The sequence below is a fragment of the Phyllostomus hastatus genome, unplaced genomic scaffold (genome assembly GCF_019186645.2).
Source record: "Phyllostomus hastatus isolate PE091 unplaced genomic scaffold, TTU_PhHast_1.1 phas_scaffold_182, whole genome shotgun sequence".
Taxonomy (NCBI): Eukaryota; Metazoa; Chordata; class Mammalia; order Chiroptera; family Phyllostomidae; genus Phyllostomus; species Phyllostomus hastatus.
The window spans coordinates 25,938,705-25,959,434 of record NW_025334013.1 but is presented as its reverse complement, the minus strand read 5'-3'; the positions used below and the strand labels follow the sequence as shown (position 1 = coordinate 25,959,434).

The 20,730-nt window shown below is 37.2% G+C and overlaps 1 protein-coding gene and 1 non-coding gene across 23 annotated transcripts in view; both read right to left on the bottom strand.

The window, feature by feature from the left end:
• The window catches only part of MACF1 (microtubule actin crosslinking factor 1), a 325,507-nt gene that overhangs the window by 124,833 nt on the left and 179,944 nt on the right, over window positions 1-20,730 (bottom strand). For all 22 annotated transcript variants that reach the window (XM_045859449.1, XM_045859456.1, XM_045859454.1 and 19 more), the window contains 13 exons: window positions 17,157-17,283; window positions 16,427-16,610; window positions 15,850-16,019; window positions 13,076-13,254; window positions 12,256-12,394; window positions 11,242-11,435; window positions 10,002-10,164; window positions 9,090-9,173; window positions 6,553-6,660; window positions 6,260-6,358; window positions 4,487-4,639; window positions 3,912-4,000; window positions 1,146-1,281 (listed from right to left, as the gene is read on the bottom strand). In XM_045859449.1, the coding sequence (XP_045715405.1) occupies window positions 1,146-1,281; window positions 3,912-4,000; window positions 4,487-4,639; window positions 6,260-6,358; window positions 6,553-6,660; window positions 9,090-9,173; window positions 10,002-10,164; window positions 11,242-11,435; window positions 12,256-12,394; window positions 13,076-13,254; window positions 15,850-16,019; window positions 16,427-16,610; window positions 17,157-17,283 (1,825 nt within the window). The remainder of the gene's footprint in view (window positions 1-1,145; window positions 1,282-3,911; window positions 4,001-4,486; window positions 4,640-6,259; window positions 6,359-6,552; window positions 6,661-9,089; window positions 9,174-10,001; window positions 10,165-11,241; window positions 11,436-12,255; window positions 12,395-13,075; window positions 13,255-15,849; window positions 16,020-16,426; window positions 16,611-17,156; window positions 17,284-20,730) is intronic.
• Window positions 15,101-15,202, bottom strand: LOC123832400. Its single transcript, XR_006788054.1, has one exon. It is a non-coding gene; the product is annotated as a U6 spliceosomal RNA (small nuclear RNA).

Below are 20,730 nucleotides of genomic sequence, written 5' to 3'. Positions count from 1 at the left end.
GAAACTTGTAAGCAAGGATGTCAGTTAATCAGAACAATACTTCACATGAAACACACAAACAGTAACAGGGACACATCATGCTCAATGTAGTGGTGCTCAGCAGCTTGTCTCTTTTTTTCCTCCCCTTTTAAAATATTTCAAAATGAGAACTGGATGTTCCCAGCAAGCAATTGTTAAAACTTTTCACGTACACTCTTATATGGTGAAGCAACAAGCCATTAAAAGTGGGCTACCTTAGGGAATGCTAAAACAGCACATTCTTTTTGAAAATCTACTCTCAAATAAATCACAGCTGGTTCTGTCTTGTGATCTTTATAACTAGCTCCTTCTGCACAAATTTCATATCCAAGGACCAGAGTCAAAGCACATTTGTCTGAATATCATTTTGAGCATCATCTAGACCAAATTTGGTTACCGCATGAGCTTTCATTTTGGCCTGCCCCACATAAGTTGGCTATTGCTTCACAACATAGGAAATAAGCAGGCAAACACACATATATATCCCAGAGACACATGTATATAATAAGGTAAGTTTACATATACACAAGTATCCAGGAAGAACTCAGGACAATCAGCAGGACCTTAACAACTTTCATATGGTCCAGAAAATGAACATCAGTGGGAACTGGTAAAGGTGTCACACGATGAGATGACCATGGGTAAGGGGAACCAGCGTCTCAGTCAGTGCAGCTAATCTACCATTTTGCTTTGCAAATAAAAATTTCTCATTTCTTTAGTAGATTTGAAAAAAAGTATGAGGGGAAGAGGTTCATGGTTTTTTCTTCCCAATATTCTGAACCCTTGGCTATTAACTTCTGAGTGACAATGCCACAAAGGAGTAATCTTACTGCTCTGTAGTTAGATATAAAATTTATGTTCTCCTTCACTGCGTTGTGCCACAAATGGCAGACAACAAAAATGGTGAAACAGGTCTAAAGGGCTAGCCACAAACGCCTTCTAGTGTTCTGACTGACCAACACATCATGGAACCCCAGTAAAGAAACACAAGACAAATGGCTGCTATGGTGAGGTTAAAAAATTAAGTCACAATGGTCATGGAAAGCTAATGATCATGACTTTCAATCAGCAAAGCTGCTTTCATACCATTCAAAAGTTACCCTCTGGGAGAGTAAAACTAAAAGTACCTTTTGTTCTGTCTGCTGGGCCAACTGGCTCTGAAGTTGGTGAAGCTGATTTGCTGAACTGTCACATAAGTCATGGTAAGTCTTATTCAGGGCATTCAGTTGTTCAGATATTTGTTCCTTCTCTCTTTCTGAGAGCCTGAAAGATGAAGCATTAAAGGTCTTTTAGAGAAAAACCTTTCTCCAAATTCTTCTCTGTTGCTTCACAATCATGACTTCTCCATCTTGGATGGTATTCTTGTCATTGGTAAATGTGGATCATCTGGTCAGAGCACCATACTCATTGAACACTTTGGCTTCTAACTCACAGTTTCCTGCTTATCTCAACTCAAGTCTTGGTCCCTGATGATGCCTGTGCCCCTGTGACCAACTGTCTGTAACACCCTAAGCTTGTAATCCTGCCATCTTCTCAAGCCAAATGGCCTCCGCCCCACTTCAGACCCACCCACCCATGGCAAATTTTGATCCTGACATCATCTAAAATTATTCCATTTCTGAAATTTTAAACTTTAAGAGTCTACTACCTGACTATAACTCCTAATTATAACCCTACCTTTCCAGTTTTCTTTCTTTACTCTTATACCTCTTAAAAATAAAATATTTTGCTCTGGCTGGTGTAGCTCAGTGGATTGAGTGTGGGCGTGCGAACCAAAGGGTTGTGGTTCAGTTCCCAGTCATTGAACATGCCTGGGTTGCAGACCAGGTCCCCAGTAGGGGGCATGCAAGAGGCAACCACACATTAATGTTTCTCTTCCTCTCTCTCCTTCCCTTCCCCTCTCTCTAAAAATAAACTCTTTAAAAAATATAAAAAAATAAAATATTTTAAGCAAAAAATAGAGTATAACGAATTTTCATTTACCAATTGCCTAACTATACAGCTTTACCAAATTTACCAGATTTGCTTTAGATCCTTTTCTTAGAAATAAGACATTACAGATATAAAGTCTAATGTGTATGTCACCCCATTACTTTCCCATTTTCCCCCGAGGCAATCACTATCTTGAATTAGGATTATTTTTCAAGTCCCTTTTCTCATGCTACATTATGCTTTTGACAATGAATCCTGTGATTTATATTACAATTATTCACCTACTTACTAAGTCTTCGTTGACTCCTCCATTTTCTCTTAATCTATCAGTGCTCTCCATTATATTCATTTTCTTCTCTTTAGAGTCCAGAACCTACAATCCATCATCTCAACCAGTTTCTTACTATTATCCTTATATTCTCACTAATCTGATAAAACTTTAGCCCCAGATCAATCATACCACTGGACTCATCTGATCCTACATGCAGGCTGCTAAGTGTAACTAGTGTGGGTGAAATTTTACAACCATGGAGAAGAGATTCTGCTGGGTTCTAACCTTGTCTAGACTTCGATGCATTCTGACACTCCTCTTGAAGACTCTAAGTTAACTCTTCCTTCTTTACTCTCAACACCACTATAACTTTCAGCAAACAACCTCTTTACCTATTTCAAACAGAAAATACCACTGGGCACTAATTCTCTCACTTTCTGGCTTTATTCCTGGCATATTAACTTCTATCTACACCTTTCTTAATCTCCTTTTTCTCAGACCTCAGACAAAAACCAGTCTTGACATTTATTTAAGGTGTACTTTCTACTCACTGGTGAATTTTATCCTCTCTGAGATCCTCTGGACCCCCTCTCCTATTACTTCAATCTTTTTCCCTTTAGGTCCTTGAGACACAGTCCATAAACACAGATAAATTCCTCTGATCTTTTAAGACAACAAATCTTTCTTGATTATATATTCTACTCTGATTATTTCTACTTTATTATTTCTTTCCTTTCCCATGGCCAAGTTTCTTGAAAGAGTGTCTAATTTCACTATCACTACCTTCCTCACTTCATGGTCTCCCCATCACACCAAATCTGACATTATCCTCTAACTTTTCACCAGAGTCACAAAAAACTTTCAACTTGACAAATTTAATAGACATTTCTCAGTCTTAACCTTTCTTGACCTCTGACCACTCCTTTCTTCTTGGAATTCTGTTCTCTCTTGGATTCTGAGATAGTACTCATAATTTTCCTTTTACAAGAAACACTGAGAAGCCCCTACACCATTGTAAGCTACTCCACTCTTATGGTTTCTATTATGCTAATGGCTTAAATCTCCATCACATTAAACTTCTCTCATTAATTCTAAATTTACATATGCAGCTGTCCACTGGATAACTTTAGTGGAATTATGTAAGGCATAAATTAATGTGTTAGGTATTTCTATTCTGATGTTCTATGGGGTCTTCATATTCATCATGTCTAAAACTAAAGCTGCCCTCTTTCCCCTCACTCCATACCTTCTTCTCCTGTAATACCTCTCTTGGTCAGTGGCATCACCATACACCCATGGCCTAAGCCAGAAACCAGGGAGTTATACCTGATAACTTTTATTTGCCACCAAATCCTATAAGTTTATCATCCTTAATATCTTTGAAATCTTTGACCTCTCTCCATCCCTCATTATTTCTTGCCTATAAGAACAACCTCTTTGGTCACTCAGGCCCTTAGTCTTGCCCCATGTCAATCCATTCTCTATCAAACAGAAACCTTTATCATCAAAATCCAATCATATTTATGATTCCTCCTCATAGGCGACAAAGTTAAATGCAAATTCCTCAGCATGAACTACAAGGCTCTTCACCATCTGGTTCTTGCTGCCCTGAATTCTTGACATGACCCTAAGTTTTACCCAGGTAGATCTAGCCTCCCAGATATAGCACAAGCTCTCACTTAATACTTACTTATGACCATGCTTGGCCAAGAAAATCTGTGATGTTTTAATGGCCTCGGAGACTTGCTCCTTCTTGGTTGTCAGCTCCTCTGCCAGAACCTATTTAGTAGATATAAAGAGAAAAACTTCAGAACCTAAAAAATTGAAGAATCAAAATAACCTTTTTAAAAAAAGATTTTATTTATTTTTAGAGAGAGGGGAAGAGAGGAAGAAAAACATCAATGTGTGGTTGCCTCTCACATGGCCCCCACTGGGGACCTGGCCCCGCAACCCAGGCAAGCACCCTGACTGGGAATCAAACCAGCGACCCTTCGGTTTGCAGCCCATGCTCAATCCACTGAGCTATAGCAGTCAGGGCTGAAATAACTTTTTTAAAAACCAAGGCAAAATCTTAGCTTAGATAAGATTATTATTCCCAAATGAGCTACATACAGTTCATTAAAAAGGTAGAAATATGAATAAGATGACTTCCTAAGTTTCTTTAAGTCCTGAAAATTAACATTTACTAAGATGACAATCATCCCTTGGTGGCCTATATGTGATTTGCATTATATCCAAGAAGAGTCAGATGGACCTTCTCCTTACCTGCTGTTCTAAAATAGCTTTTTCAATGTCTGTCAATTCTTTGGTCTGGGATGAGGTAGCTTTGCATTGTGTATTCCTTGCTAGGGTAGACACCCAGCCCAAAAGTTCTTTAACCTTCTCCACGTGTTCTTGTTTTTCCTCTTCTACTACTTTCTAGAACAGGAAATAGAAAAATCAATATGATGGTCAGTTTTATTAGAATGGTCTGACTTCAGATTTCCTAAAAGAGAGAAATGAAAGTTACCTAAGTCAGTAGGCAGCTAACCCAAATTAAATATAATTTACCCAGCCTACAGCACTGCTCACAGATGCCTACCTATGGGATACTAATAGCTAAGTTCATCATACCTACCTTTCGAAAAAAAGCACACTGTTTTACATATGATAGGTAGTCAACAATTATTTACTGATTTTAAAAAAGCTCTTCACATATAGCAGTTTAATTCACAATTTTCATAATTCTTATATTTACAGGTAAAGAGATTAAGGCCTACAAAGATTAAGTGATGTAGGTATCGACATAAAGGAAGTCTTTTACTAAGTTACACAGGCAAAAGCTGGTATGAATAAATGTTTCCAAAAGCATTTTGTAGTAGTTGAATGTGTGGGAACTTATGTTGCAAAGACACAGATGATTTTTATAATTATAAAAGATTACATACTTATAAAAAATTCAAATAATCTGAAATATATAATATATACACCTTAATATCATTTCCCCAGAAATCTGGCATATGTACTTCTAAAGTTGTTTGTATGCACATATTGTGTCTTTGTGAGGTACACACAATATTGTTTTTACTGAAACCATAATTATATATAGTATTCTAACTTGCTCTTCCCCCAAATAATATATTATATATATATCTTCCTGTGTCAGTTCACCTAAATCTATTTCATTATTTTTAACAATTTCATTGTATAGAATTTGGATGTTTCTATTTTTTCCCTTTAACAAATCATGCTTTATTAAGGATCTTTGCTCACATTCTTCCTTCATACTTGTAATTATTTCCATAATAAAGATAATTGGAAGTGGAAGTGTTGGACATAATATAATCAATCCTAGTAATTATTTACATATTCCATATTTGTGAATTTATTTACTCACTTAAGTTTATTTGTAACCCCCAAATGAATATTTGTGCATTTTCAGTCATTCTCACACATACAGAGTGATGGCAAAATAGTGGTGGTCACCCAATGTTCCCAACTGGGGTAGAGTAAGTGACAAGCTGCCTTCTTGTTACATTTCTTATATTGTAAACAAGTACCCTTTCTGCAGCCTGTTGAGTGCCATGGTTTTCATATTTTTGTGTTTTTGTTGGTGATTTCACTGTTAAAAATGGACCCAAGTACAGAGCTGAGGTACTCTCTTATGTTCCTAAGCACAGGGAGGCTGTGATGTGATGTGCCTTATGGAGATAATGTGTGTTTAATAACCTTTGTTGGGGACTGAGTTAGCTCTTGGCCAAGAGTTCAATGTCAGTGAATCCACAAAATACAATAAGGAGTTTTTAAACAAAAACACACATAAAACAAGTTTACGCATTATCTGACAAAAATGTTGTGACCAGTGGCTTATAGGAACCTAACCCTGTATTTCTTCTGGGTGCAAAAGTTCAACATTCACTAACTTAGTGTTTCCAGCAACCTCATAGAACTACTATGAATAAAGAAAATCGGCTGCGTGTGAACTTTAAATTGTGACAGATATGGCACAAGGTTTTTTAATTCCATTTTTAAAATGATTTAGGATCCAACTGTCCTCACCTCCTCCTCTTCCAGCCGCTTGAGCGCATCACTGATGTATTTTACATGCTGAGTTGTCAGGGTCACCAATGCAGTGTAGCGAGTCCTTAAGTCCATGAACTATGGTTCAAAAAAAAAATTTTTTTTTGGATAAATTACCTACCAAAAAAATAAATTTAAATAGTTGAAAATAAAAGGAAATTTTTGTGAAATCATATGCTCAACAGAAAGGTGAGCTGTGAATCAAATTGTAAGGCCTAAAGGACTCTCCTTAAGGGATGACAGTGGCCTATGTCATTTCCCCACACTTTCACCTCTTGCGTGATGGCATCTGAAGAGGAAAGCATGCGACGGCGCTTGCCAGGGGATTTCTGCTGTGATTCCACAAAGGCCTTGTATGTCATCAGCTGTAATTCATAGTCCTGAGAAGGAAGAAATTTTACCATGTTTACATAGGGTTTCATAGCTCACACACATCATGTATCAGAAATCATAGCATTTCATTGCTGGAAGGCATCTGGTGATCTTTTAAACAGAAGGTTAGAAACTTTTTCTGTGAAGGGCCTGAATGAAGCTATTGGGTCATGCTATCTCTGTCACAACCACTCAACTCTGCCATTGTAAGTGAAAGCAGCCACAGACAATAAGTAAGTGAAACAGCATGGTTGTATTATAATAAACTTTTACTTATGGACACTGAAAGTTGAATGAAGTTCCTATAATTTTTGTGAGTTACAAGTATTATTTGTATTCGAAGTTTTTAGTCACTTCTTATGGGCCACAGTTTGCAATCTGTTTGCTGACCATCGTTTTCATCTCATGCATGGGCAACTGAAGCCCAGAGACAGGAAGGAAGTGAACTTTCCTAATTAACTCAGTGGATGAGCGACAAAGTCAGGATTAGAATTCCAGTTTTCTAATCACTAAACCAATGTTCTCGCCACGTTGCCATGCTATTCTGTCATGTCCTCTGCAATCCTGAGAGTGCTGCCCTAGTCCAGGCACTCTTCTCCCACAAGATGGGTACAAGAGCTTCTTAGTTACTCTCTTGCTTATGATCTCACCTCCAATTCATGTGCTTTGCTGCCACCAGCATAACTTTCCTAAAAGATGACTACTTCATACATCTGCTTAAAAGCTTTCAATGACCCAGAGTAAAAATTTCTCAAATATCAACATGCATACAAATCATCTGGGAATATTGTTAAAAATGCAAATTCTGATTTGGTAGGTTTAAGATTCCACATTTCTAACAAGCTCCCAGGTGATGTTTCTGGTTCAAAGATCACATTTGAGCAGCAAGAATACAAAGCAAAGCCAAAAGAACTGAACAAGATCTTTCATAGGTTGGCCCCAGCCCCCTTCTCATTTTCTGGTCACTGCTACTGTTATACCATACTCCTAGATAAATAAAAATATTTCCTATTCCCTCATTATATATTCATTCTTCTGTGCCTTTGATTATGCAGTTCCTTTCATATAGAATGTCCTGCTTTCTGTTGTCTACTTAGAAAACTGTTGCAGAAGGAAAACATGTAATGAGTTCCCCCTTAAGCAACCTATACAAAAACAGTAGTAGTAGTAGTAGTAATAATAATAAAAGCACAAGTTACCATTTACTGAATGTATTTTAGGTTTGTGGCATTGTCTTATACATACATTATCTCAGGTTGCTGCTATTTCCATTTTGTAGATATATATCACAACAGATAATCAGAGAGCCTAAGAACTTGCTCAAAGTCTAAAGCCTGACTCAAGTCTCTGTGACACCAAGTCTTATTAACTAAAGTAATGTCTGTACCCAGAAACTACGTGTGAAGCATCTACTGTGTACCTATCATTGTTCTGTGTGCTACATACGCAGTAGAGAACAAGTCAGAAAACATCTTGCCCCTCCCCTGGATCTTACATTCTAGTAAGAAGGCACATAATAAGCAAATAAATATATAATAATCTCAGGTCATTTTTATTTAAAGATGTTATCAGAGAAATGGGGGTGGGGTGGGACAGATCAGGCATGGCTTCATAAACCACATAAGAATTTAATTTTATTATGAGTATGATATGAAGCTGCTGGACAGTTTTGAGAATGACTTGATCCAATTTACTGTTTTTCATCTATTTTAAGGTACAAATTTTCCCCACATTTTAGTAGCTCTAAAATTAGAATATGTCTTACAATCAATGGCATTTGCATAATTGGCAGAGTTTCTTCTTTTTTGGTAGTGCATATTAAGAGCTGGTGTCTGAAATTCTGACATGTATTATGCTCTATAAAGGTGAGTATGCTACTGTGTGGGAAAATTTCCTGTAGAACAGGAGCAGAAGCAAGAGATCAGGTCTGAGGTAGTAGAGTAGTCAAAGGAAGATTCCTCACTTGGATGTAAAGCAGAGAAATGGTGAGGGTGTAGGTAACGAGAGGCAGTCATATCCAAGACATAATTGAAAGATGGAGTCAACTTGTTCAAAGACTGACATGAAGGTTAAGGCAAAGAGGAATCCTAAGGATGACTCCTGGGTTTTCTGCCTCAGCAAATAGGGAAGTAGTGATACTATATCCTGAGATAAGCAAGACAGTGAGAAAAGCCCAAATATTCTGGTTTTGATATGTTAAGTTTAAAAGGCCCGTGGGTCATCCAAATGGAGACTCCTGATGTCTGGTACCTCTCTGAGCATACTTAAATGTGGAGCCATGAGAAATACACCTCTGCACTAACTGAAAAATGGAGCCAGCCTGTAACAGAAGAGCTCTGCTTATTTTTCCAGGGGGGAAAAAAAAACCTAGTGTGACAATGCAGGTCTTCCTAAGCTGAAGATCACCTATGTTCTTCTTGAGACATGGGAGAGTTACCTTTACAATAGTGGAGTACTGCTGGGAAAACTTTTGACACTGGTCCAGTTTTGTCTGATTTCTCTCAATTTCTGCAAACAGATCCTAGGAACCAAAATAACACATTATCATTGTCATTGCCATCACTGAAACAGTTGAGCATTTATTAGGTTCTAAGGCAGTGGTTTTTAAGCCTTAACTGCATCAGAATCACCCAGGAAATAGCATAAAACACAGATTACTGGGCCCTTCCTCCAGAGGTTCTGATTCAGTGAGTTTGGGTTTGAGAACTTGCATTTCTAACATGTTCCCAGATGATGCTGCTAGTCTGGGATCCACACGTCGAAAAGCACTGTTCTAACTATTTTACATATATTATATAACTTCATTTATTTCTAACAATGATAACTTTATGAGGTCAGCTGAACAAATAATAGACTATATCCAATTTATTGATAAGAAAATAGAATAATGAGAGTTAAGTAATTTGCTCCAGGTATCATAGTTAGTGAGCAAACCAGGGCTGGAATCCAGACAACCTAACTATAATACTAAACAAAGCAAAAGACCCCAAGACACCAACAAATAAAAACTGTTTTGAATGAAATAATTTTCTTCCAGTCATAGCTTTCCCTGGGTTTTCATTCTCCCATATTCTAATCCTAGTATAACAGAATTTAATATCAAGAAACAAAACAAACCAAAATAATTTTAATCTGTCCATCAAGTGATTTCCATATATACTTACTGAAACTCAGGATTAAAAGGGACTTTATAGGTTGTCTGGCCTAAATGCAACACCAGTACCTGGAGACCATCCTGCTAGGGGAAGCTTAATTGATAGTACATCATCTTCTTTCATGATGAGCTAACCCATCCCACCCCTGACAACTTCCACCACGATACTGTCCCCCTCCCACCACCACCACTCACCGTCTGCTGGCTGAGCTGCTCGGATAGCACTCTGCTATCCTCTGCCTGGCCTGGCTTCATCATTTCCTGCTGGGCAGTAGTTTCCTCAATCCATTTGATGAGAGTTCCATGGCAGGCTCGGTAATCTCCCAAAACTTCCTGGATACTTTCTAGTTCAGATTGGCTGGAGGAACAGAGAAAAATTGCTATCAAATATCTTGGTGTCAATAAAATAAAGTAAATGAGACAATTCCCTCCTTAGCCTATGTCTTCAATTGAGCTTGATCGCAGAGGATACATCGTTTGGAAGGAACAGCAACACGTTGAGAGCTATGTATGTACCCCATGCTCTATAGCGTAAAAGGTCATTTGAAACTAGTTTGTGCCCTGCTGCCCTGGAAACTGCCTAGGGCCTGGCATCCCATGATAATCCTTATCAAATTTTTTACTTAAGATTGCCAAGGATTACTAGGGTTGCCAATAAGGTAGTACTGGCTGTACACTTCTGTCCCCTGATGACAGAGTATCTGTCAGATTACCCTAGCTATGATTTATGAATCACTGTAATTTCAGTGGGGGTACAGTGGGTGATATTTACTGTTAATTTCAGTAATAGTTTCTTATATCACTTTTGTTAGCCTAGCCAGTCTTGGGATGGTAAATCAATTATAGAGAATCAATCCAAATTTACATGAATTGTTATGTAACTCCCCTCCCCGCATCTTTGCCTAGCCAGCCTGGCTTCAGATAGGGAGTGTTCTATCTTTCCTATTCAAAGCAGTCATCAGAAGTAGGATCTCAAGTTACACAGATAAAAATCACTGAGTTAAACAAACGAAAGGAAGCAAGAAATCCTGCAAAGGCCCACTATGAAAATGGTTCATATTCAGATTCAAAGCTAGTAAAACCAGACCTGAAAACCAGGTTCTGTCCTTGACAGATCACCAGGTCACCCTTCCAGTCTATATTCCAAGACCCCATTGTCACCATGACTTAACCAGGTAAGGCCTGGGACACAGGGAGAGGTACTACTTAACAGAATCATCACTGTTGTCTCAAAAGCAAGACTCGAGTCTGCTTTGGGGTTGTTGTTCCCAACTTCCTGTCACTTATCTTGTCCAGGATTCATAATGTCATTCAATTTCTAACTCTCCCTATCAATTCCTGCCTTTAAATAAGAATACACAGATATAACTCTATTTTTGTTTAAAACCTAGTCCCTGAACCCTCATGGTCAAAAAAAGGTAGGGCTACCACTCACCGTGTCTCAAGCTGGGCAATGACCCGATTCCAACGCTCCTGTAGCTGGGAGCCTTTTTCCTGACAGCGCTCCAAATCCAGGTTTCGTTCTGGGGTCAGACGACTCAGCTGCTCTGCTGCTACCTTGGCCTTGGCAATTTCCTCATCCAGGACTGAAAATACTGAATTCTTTTCCTTCACATCACTAAGCCAGTGCTATAAAACACAAGCACAGCAACACAAGATTAAAAATATTCCATGCTAAGAATTAAAAAAGACTCAGACTAAGATAGACAACAAGGCGTGGTTTACAGCTGGCTCCACATTATATCTGTGATTCAGAGGCTAGACCCTATAACGTTGTGCCAGAAATGCCTCCTCAGTCATGCACCATGGGCTGGCAGTACAATAAAAAGAAATGTGTAAAGAACTTGTGTTTGAAACCAGGCTCTATCACTTATAAACTATGAAATCAAGTTAAGTCATTTAGCCAATCTGACTCAGTTTTCTCATCTGTAAATGGAGATTAAAATCCCTTCCCTATCCACATCACAGAGTTCCTTGGGAAAACCAAATGAAATAACAGCTAAGTGATTTACAAACATACAGCAAAACCGCTGATGGTATCCAATTAAACTATGATTTTACTGGGGAGAAAAGGGAGAAGATAAATAGAAAAGCATAGTCCTTTATCTCCCTTCTAGCTAGACATTTTTCTTAGTCCCTTCTTCTTTGAGTTCATATTAAAATATATTAAATATGATCATCTGCTTAGTTCAAATACAAACTTAAAACCAATGTCACACCATCCAAAACAGTATTTCTCCACTAACTCAAAACATTTGATACACTGGGGATGGGAGATGTGGCGGGGAAGGGGAAAAAAGTAGACTTACAATTGTAATACAAGTAAAATGATATAATAATTAATAAGTAATATAAGAACAAACTCTGTGTTTCATGTACTCATACCATAAACCTACTTTGGCTCACCCCTGTAGTAAGACAACTTCCTAAGAAGCCTAGAGCAACCAACCCGTAATGTAGAGCGATGGGACTCCAGAGCTGAGAGATCTGCTGGTACTGCTTCTTCTTGGCTCAGCTTGATCTCATAACCTTTGACCAAGAGTTCAGCATCCTGAATACTACGCACTATAACATCGATTGTCTTGAGCCTGTGAGGATAAAATCACTTTAATTAGCGTATGCATTTTAAGAGTTGGGGTACAGACCTGGAGCCAAGAAGAGGTTCATAAAACACAACTGCCAAAATCAATTTCATCATTCCTAAGATGACAGAGTTTCATAAAAATAAGGAAGCATGGTACATGTGGTGCCAACTTAAACCAATGCAAAGTAAAGTTATAGGTGGCACTAGACATGCACACATGTACTAGACTTTTGGGAGAAAAGGTGGAAAGCCAGAAACCCACTCAACACTATGAATCACCTAAGATGTTTCTCCTCAAGGTCATGTTAGCCTGTACCTTCAGGCTAACAAGATGAGTAGTTAGAGGGAATAACTTCAAAAACCTGTATTTAGTTTACTTAAATTTTTTCTTTTTACTCTTCAGTATCCCTTTCTCTTTCTTTTTTTTTAGAGGTATCTAATCAAACAGAAATGAGATATAAAAGAGTCCTAACACTGCAAATCAACCCCACCACTGGCATTTGTTCAGTGGAACCCAAATGAGAACCCAATCCATACTTGAAACTAAAGCCATGGTCTCTTGTTATGGATACATGGTCTTCAAGATCTAGTTTCTCTGGATTGTTTATGAAACACTCCAGGTACTTCTCCTCCTCATCCCAATGGAAAATACTTCCATTTAGACCCAAATTCTCAGCTCACTCACTTATTCAGATAGACAGCGGAGAGACCATATACATGGTCCATTTTCTCCACCAGCAGATTGAGTTCTGAGTGCAGAGTTGAAACACTTGAACCAGATGGGGACTGATGGAGAAAGCTCTTGCATTTCATAGAAACAGCTTCCAAGTCCGACCTCAGGTGCTGTAAATCATCCTGGGTACGCTGTCAGGAACAAGACATATAATAAAGATGGAGATAGAATTATAGCAAATTATTGGAAGCAACCTAAAGCCATGTATAAAAGAGTGATTGAATAAACTCTGAAACAGCACTAAAGGGATGATAATAAGGGAAGAATACATACAAGTAATTTCTGAACAAAGTATCTGGACTATTGACATACCTTCAGGCTAACAACAAAAATATTTATAAATAAATGGCATATGTGTTTGTAAGTATGTCTTTTTCTAGCTCAATTTGCTGAGTAGTCCTAGACAATGAGCATACTCAGCACCCAGATCTTTTGTGGTTTCTGAATAACAATCTCCACCTAAAGGAAGTAGGACTCCTTGGAGAAATGACCAACTCCAGGGCTGAGGCTGGCTAGGGCAAGATGAACCTAGAATATTTGTTGAGAAATAGTAAAGCACTCAAAGAATAATGATAACATGTTGAAATGACATAGGAGCCAGCTTGAAGGGGTTTCCAGTGGCTAAATCTGGAATATTTTGAACATCCAAAATAGAGTAGCAAATTACAAACCATTGAATAAAATAAGAATTCATCAGTTTATAGTGACATAAAGAAGAAGAAAGGAGAAGAGGGAGGCAAGCTCTTTCCATTTGATAAAACAGAAATTAAAAAATGTAAAAGAAATAACAGAATTAGAAAATCCCCTTCTGGCAACAGTCATAATTACTCATTCAAGAGTCAACAACAGATGCTAAAACTAGTTGGTAAAACAGGATATTTACATAGCCTCAAAGTATCTTCCCACAAAATAATTAGTAATTACAAGGGGAAAATAGCAACAAGTGATAAAAGTTATCACCAGTAATGGGACAAATCAGCATCACATGCCTCCTGATATTATTCACCAAGGACACAATATCACTTCTGTGGTATTCCTGCCAAAAATGTGTAAGCTATTTCTAATCATGAGGAAGCCTCAGATAAACACAAATAGAGGGACATCCTACAAAATAAATGTCCTATACTCTTCAATAATGTTAAGCTCATGAAAGATGATGAAAAATCAAAAAACTGTTTCAGGTTAAAGAAATCTCAAAATACACAGTACCTAATCGCAATGTGTGATACTGGATTGAATCCTATACCAAAATTACTTTTTTTTTTTTTTGCAAGGGGGACAGAGTGAGTTGGGGTGTTATCCTGAAAAAGAATTATTAGGATTAACTGATAAAACTTTAATAAAGTCATATCAATATTCATTTCTTAGTTTTAATCAGTGTCCTGTGGATATGTAAAAAGACTATCCTTGTTTTTGGAAGTGCATGCTGAAGTATTCAGGGGTAAAGGAACATTATTTCTGGAAGTTACTCTCAAGAAAAAAAGATTATTATTATGTATATATACATATGTAGAAGAAAATGATAATGTAAATATAAAAAAGTTAACATTTGGGGAATCTAGGTGAAGGATAAATCTAGGTAAAGAATAAAAACTTCTGTATATCTGAAATTATTTCAAAATAAAAAGTGAAAAAAAAAGGAAGGTTTTCTCAGAAGAGCTGAATATTATCCTTTTTGATGGCTACAGAAAAATAAAATGCTTCAACATGAGAATTACAGGTTAATATGATATGATTCATACAAGCATATTAGATCCCTCTTGGTCTGTGAAAATTACACTGTCCTCTCAATCTCCTCCTCAAGCTTAAGGATAATTAAGGATGGTAAGAAGGAAAAAACACTTCTTCCTCTCATTGGCCATTTATTTCCATTCCCTTTAAGCTCCCAGATCAAATCTATTATTCTTCTTTGATGGTAAATTTTTATTAAATGGTAAACGTTCTGTGACAGTAAGATCGTGGAGCAAACAGGCCAATAAAAATATGGAATGCTTCACAAATTCGTGTGTCATCTTTGCATAGGGGCCATGCTAGTGTCTGTATTATTCCAATTTTAGTATATGGATTGCTAAAACAAGCACCAAATATAATAGTCCTCACAGAGCTCTCTCATACCATCCCAAGTAGAAATGTTCTAGTAACACTCCAACCAAATAAAGCAACATAATAAAGCAAGTACTTGCTGCTTTTACTTCAAGAATACAACCCTACATTTTTATAACATTTTACTTTTCCAGAAAGCTCATTATATGTACTATATCACTTAATTTTTAAAACAGTTCTGTGACTCACATATTATCTCCCTTTTATAAGAAAGGAAACTAAAGGTAAAAGTTAATTTGCTCAGTTACAGAGAAAGTGCATTAGAACCCAGAGTAGAATCTGATTCTTTCCTTAATATTTTTGAGTCACATGACTGACAATAATCATGTAATAGAAAGTAATTACTTATAAGGGATAAAGCAAAGAATGGAATCTCTACTAAGCAGTCTTCAAATATATAGCTGAAATGCAGCATTTAGAGCAATTTTCCAGTCTGTTTGCTTTCCCAATAGTGTAGGAAACTAATCAATATTCAACGGATAAAAGGCACTTTCAGGCTATAGAGAAGTAGGATTGCCATAAATCTATTTCCTTATTTCTTAGGATCCATACTCTCTTGCCACCCAATTCATTCTGAAAGCGTTTACTGTGCAACCAACACCTACCTTGCTCTTAGGACTTACCTCTTGCTCTGCAATCCTTAATGCACTGTCCTGCCGGGCATCTTTGTCACTTCTAGAGCTGGCCGGGGTCTGAATTTGTTTGACTAGCCTCTGTTCACACTCCTCCAGGCGTAGTCGGATATTCTTCAGCTCTGAAATGTACATCTTGGCCACAGTTTCCTCCTTGTCCTCTGTGAATGCACAAGCACAGAAGACCATTAAGCACCACACCAGAGATCAGCAAACCTGGGAACAACAGATGTACCCTCAAGGGGAGGGTACCAGTGGTTCCAGCAGATGTGATCGATATTCTACCAATGAAAGCAAGGCCTTATGTGGGAAACCTAAATTCCCTGCATTACATAATGATGTTTAGGACCCAAACATGCTATTTCCACAAGAATATGTAATACGTAGATTAGCAATAAAGACTAAAATACGGCCTCTTCTTCCATGATCTGAATTCATCTCCAAATGTGTTTCTCTCTCAAGGTTTTTGTTTCAGTGGTGACAGTACTCTCTAGTTTATATGAAGGGTCCTGCAGCACCCTTCAGGGCTCTCATTCTACCAGTACTCTCCTCTTCCCAAGACACACACCATTCTCCATGGATTTTATCAGGTGCTGGAAGTGGGTTTTACAAGCCTCCACTTCCTCTTCCAAACGCAGATGATCCGCCACTGAAAAAAGCACCGAGTCACGGCTATCCTGCAGAAAGTCTTCATAGTGGGCCTGAAGGGTCTTCATAACTTGGTGACACTCCCCTGGTGTTGATGACCGAAGCTAGACAGGAAAAGCCAGAGAAATTTCAATAAAATGGGAACATAGTGATTTCTCTTTCTCCTTTTTATTGACATTCAACACAGATACAAAATAATACGCAAACTGTTAACTGTAAACCTGCTGCTTTTTCACAAATTGAACTTGTCTATGTAATCAGCATTTAGATTAAGAAACAGGATATCACTAGAACCCCAGAAGCACCCTTGTGCCCCCTTGGACATAACCCTTAATAACAATTAATTCACCACATTCCCCTACTACATATACTTTTGCAAAAGAGATACTTATCCTGCAGTGAGAAGAAGCCTATGACCTCCTCCCTCTGCTAAGACCAAGTATGTTATTTATTTTCATCAGGAATTTCCTTAACCATTCAGGCTGCTGTTTCTAGTTCCTAAGAGCCTAAGGTGCCTCACCTTGAACCAGTCTCCCTGGCTCCATTTTATTCTGATTGGGTGGGTAGGAGTCTCACAGTAAGAAAAAAAGTTCCTTCTGAAAAGAGCTTGCCAGCAGGATGTGTACCTGGGGTAATGCTTTCACAGTTACCTTTTCCAGGTTCCAGGTCTTTATAAGGTCAAGGTCTTTCCTCAGATAGTTCCAGGAGATAAGGCTTTTGGTGTTTACATGTAGTTGATGCCAAAGGGCCATCACCTTCTGGTAAGACTGCTCCACTCTAGGAAAAACAGAGAGCCAGGTTATAGCTTTTATGAGGCTTGAGCTTCACATTAGAGACCCTCTAAGGAAAAAGTGCATTCACTCAGCAGAACTGAGTTGATATGCTGAGCAGAGAAAGGCAACAACTCCAATACTAAAAACACAGGAATCTTTAGAATTAAATTAATTGAGATCCTCACACAATTTGGATTTGCTATACTATTATGTATATTATGTCAGCATACCTTAGCAATTTTATAAATGCTGCCTGAATGTAGTACAATTAAGAGACGTTAGAGAGAGGAACTACCCAGGGAAAACAATGGCACAGAAAATTAGAGAAAAAATAATCTCATTTGGAATTATTAAAAATGACAACTCAACACTTAAAAAGTGATTTGCTATGTTCTACATATTTACAAAACTGCTAAAATGTTTAACAGTTAACAGCAATTTAAGAAGTTCATCTGCCCTATAGAAGGAAACTGCATGAGAAATTTTTTCTTAAGCATCCCATGCCTAAGGTGACCTCAACTTCTGGAAGACTTAAACTCACACATACACAGACACATGCAAAAATATAAGAGATTACCTTGAATTTTTGCAAGTTGAGAAATGTGAGCTATTAAAATAGAATAAAAAACTAGAAGCCAGCATTGTAAGTTAAATAAAAGACATTAAACTCATCAGTTTCTCTTTGCTTTTTTCAAAAATCCCACTAAAATGTCAGCAAAGTTGAAATAAAAGTTCAGGAAATCTCAAAAAACAAAAACACAAATATAAAACAGAAGAAAATTAGAGAATTAGTTCAAGAGATGCAACATGTGACAAATGAGAAGTCTTAAAAGCAAAAACAGAACATAGAGAAGGACATAATTAAAGAAATAATCCAAGAAAAATTTCTCCAGATATCAAAGATACGAGTTTCCATTTTGGGTTCAGGGTTGGCATAGAGACTCACCTAAAGACGGAGCATCCCCTCCAAAGATTAAAGACAAACAGAAGGATTTCAAAACTTTCAGAGAGATAAAGATCTCATTCAAAAGGTTAAAGTATCAAATTGATTCCTATCGTGACTACAGTGGAGGATATACAATTCTATGCATTTGTCAGAACCATAGTACTGCTCACTACAAAGGGAAAATGCGACAGTTGTGAAAGAAAGAAAAGAAAGAAAAATAAAGAATGACAATGGTACTGTATTTTTCGATAGCAAATACTGGAAGCTATAAAACAGTGAAACAGTACTTTCAAGGTTCAGAATAAAAATAATTTTCAAAAGAATTCTATTATGAAAATTCATAACTAATTCATTATGAAGGGAGATGAAAGACATTTTCAGATATAAGAGGTTTCAAAAAGTGTACTTTTCCTGGACTTTTTCTCAGTAGGCTCCTGGAGTATACTCTCCCAAAGCAGGGAATAAACCAACAAATAAGACTTGTTTTCCAGGAGTCAGAGGGTCCAGCACAGAAGAGAAGTGAAGAAGACCTTCAGGATGAAGGCAAAGTGAAACACCAGGGAGACAGTACTGAAGCAGGCCTGCACAGCAAATTCAGAATGGAAACAGAAGACAGAATGACCCAGAAGAGATGTTTTCTCGAGAAAACAAAAATGAAAATTACCACACTGAATTCTCAGTATGTTGTTTGGCCATACTGAGAAGCCTTTTACAGTAATGTAGAAGAGTCTGGGAATAAATTCATAATATGCAAATAGGCAACTAAGCAAATTTAATAATGAAACAATGATCAATTCCAAGGAAACAAAAAGTTACAAAAGAAAGTAAATGAAATAATTTACTCAAACACACATTCAATCACTCACTCATTTATTCTTTCCCTCTACAATCACCTCCTAACATTTTCTATGTGCCAGCAATGATTCCAGGTGGTCAGGCTACAGAAGTAAACAGAAAAATCCCTTCTGTTCTTTTGGAACTTTTAATGGGCAGGGAGAGGCAATAAACAAATACACAATCTCTTAGGCTATATTAAGTGTTGTGAAGAAAAATAAAGATGAATTAAGGAGATAGAAAGTGATAGGCGGTAAGTGGCGGTGGGGGTGCATGGGATGGTAAGATGTACTGAATGAAACAAGGGAGTGAATCCCATAAATATCTGAAGCAAGGAAAGGAAGTAAAAGAAAGGCCCAAGGCAAGAATATGCTTGTGGTGTTTGAGAAACAGGAAAAAGGTGAGTTACTGGATCTAAGCATAAGCAAGGAGTGTGGCAGAGGAAGAGTTTAGAGAGGAAAGGCACCATGGGGATAAGCTTCAAACACAGTACTACAGTACTGTGTGGCTCCATTATCAACCATTTAATGTACTGGGTTGGCCAAAAAGTCTGTGGCTTTTGTGGCTCTAGTAGTTTTTAGTGATCTTTAACTTCATTCAAAACAATTTTGTTAGACTGTACTGTTGACAACTGTCATATTGGCATACATTTAAAAAATACATCAAAATTGATGAATTTTTGTACACCCATTTTAATACTGCAAACGGAAGAACATAAGCAACATTTTCAGCATATTATGCTTTATTATTTCAAGAAAAGTAAAAAACAGAAATGAAGCACAAAGATTTGTGCAGTATATGGAGATGGTGCTATGACCAACTAAACGTGTCAAAAGTGCTTTGAAAAGTGTCATAGTACTACTGACATTTTGGCCAAATAAGTCTTTGTTGTGGGGCTGTCTTATGCATTGGAAGATGTTTAGCAGCAACCCTGGCCTCTACCCATCAGAAGCCAATAGCAGCAGATGGCCAACATACTTGAAATATACAAATCAATAAAGTTGTTGGTGAAAATGAAAAATGAATCTTTTATTTTATAGAAAAAAGTAAATGATAATAACCCAACCCGATAATAACGTAAAAATATCAATTTGAACAAAATTGTGACATATCTACATTTGGAAGGTGGGAAAAGGAGAAGTGTATGCAGGTGTTATGTGTAGCAAACTAAGTGTTAGTTTCTAGAGTAAGAAATCAATAATTTCTAAAGTTGAAAAACTCAGACAATAGCAGAGAAAAATCACATTATTTAGAAATTTGGAATTAAAGCCAAAAAATTTTCTCAAAGATTGAAAATAGTTGACTCTGGGAAGCAGAATTCTGGAGTAGGGATGGTGGCTGGTAATTTTCATTAAATTTTTTGGTATAATTCAACTTTTAAAAATATGTACATATTACTCTAAAAATATACATTAAAGAAGAAAATTAGCTGTCACTACAAAAATTAATGTTCTGAGAACAAACTGTTTATAATCAAGAATTCTTTTAAAAAAGAATTATCACTAAATATATCTTAATTGAACATAAACATTTACTGAAAATCTACTATGTGGCTGGCAGTGTAAGACTTGATATCCTAATAGAGGATCTTTCCCAAAAGAAACTTTAAAATTCAGGCACTCTGTGCAAGGAGATCAAAAATGCAAATTCATCCCTCCATAACTTCTCCAA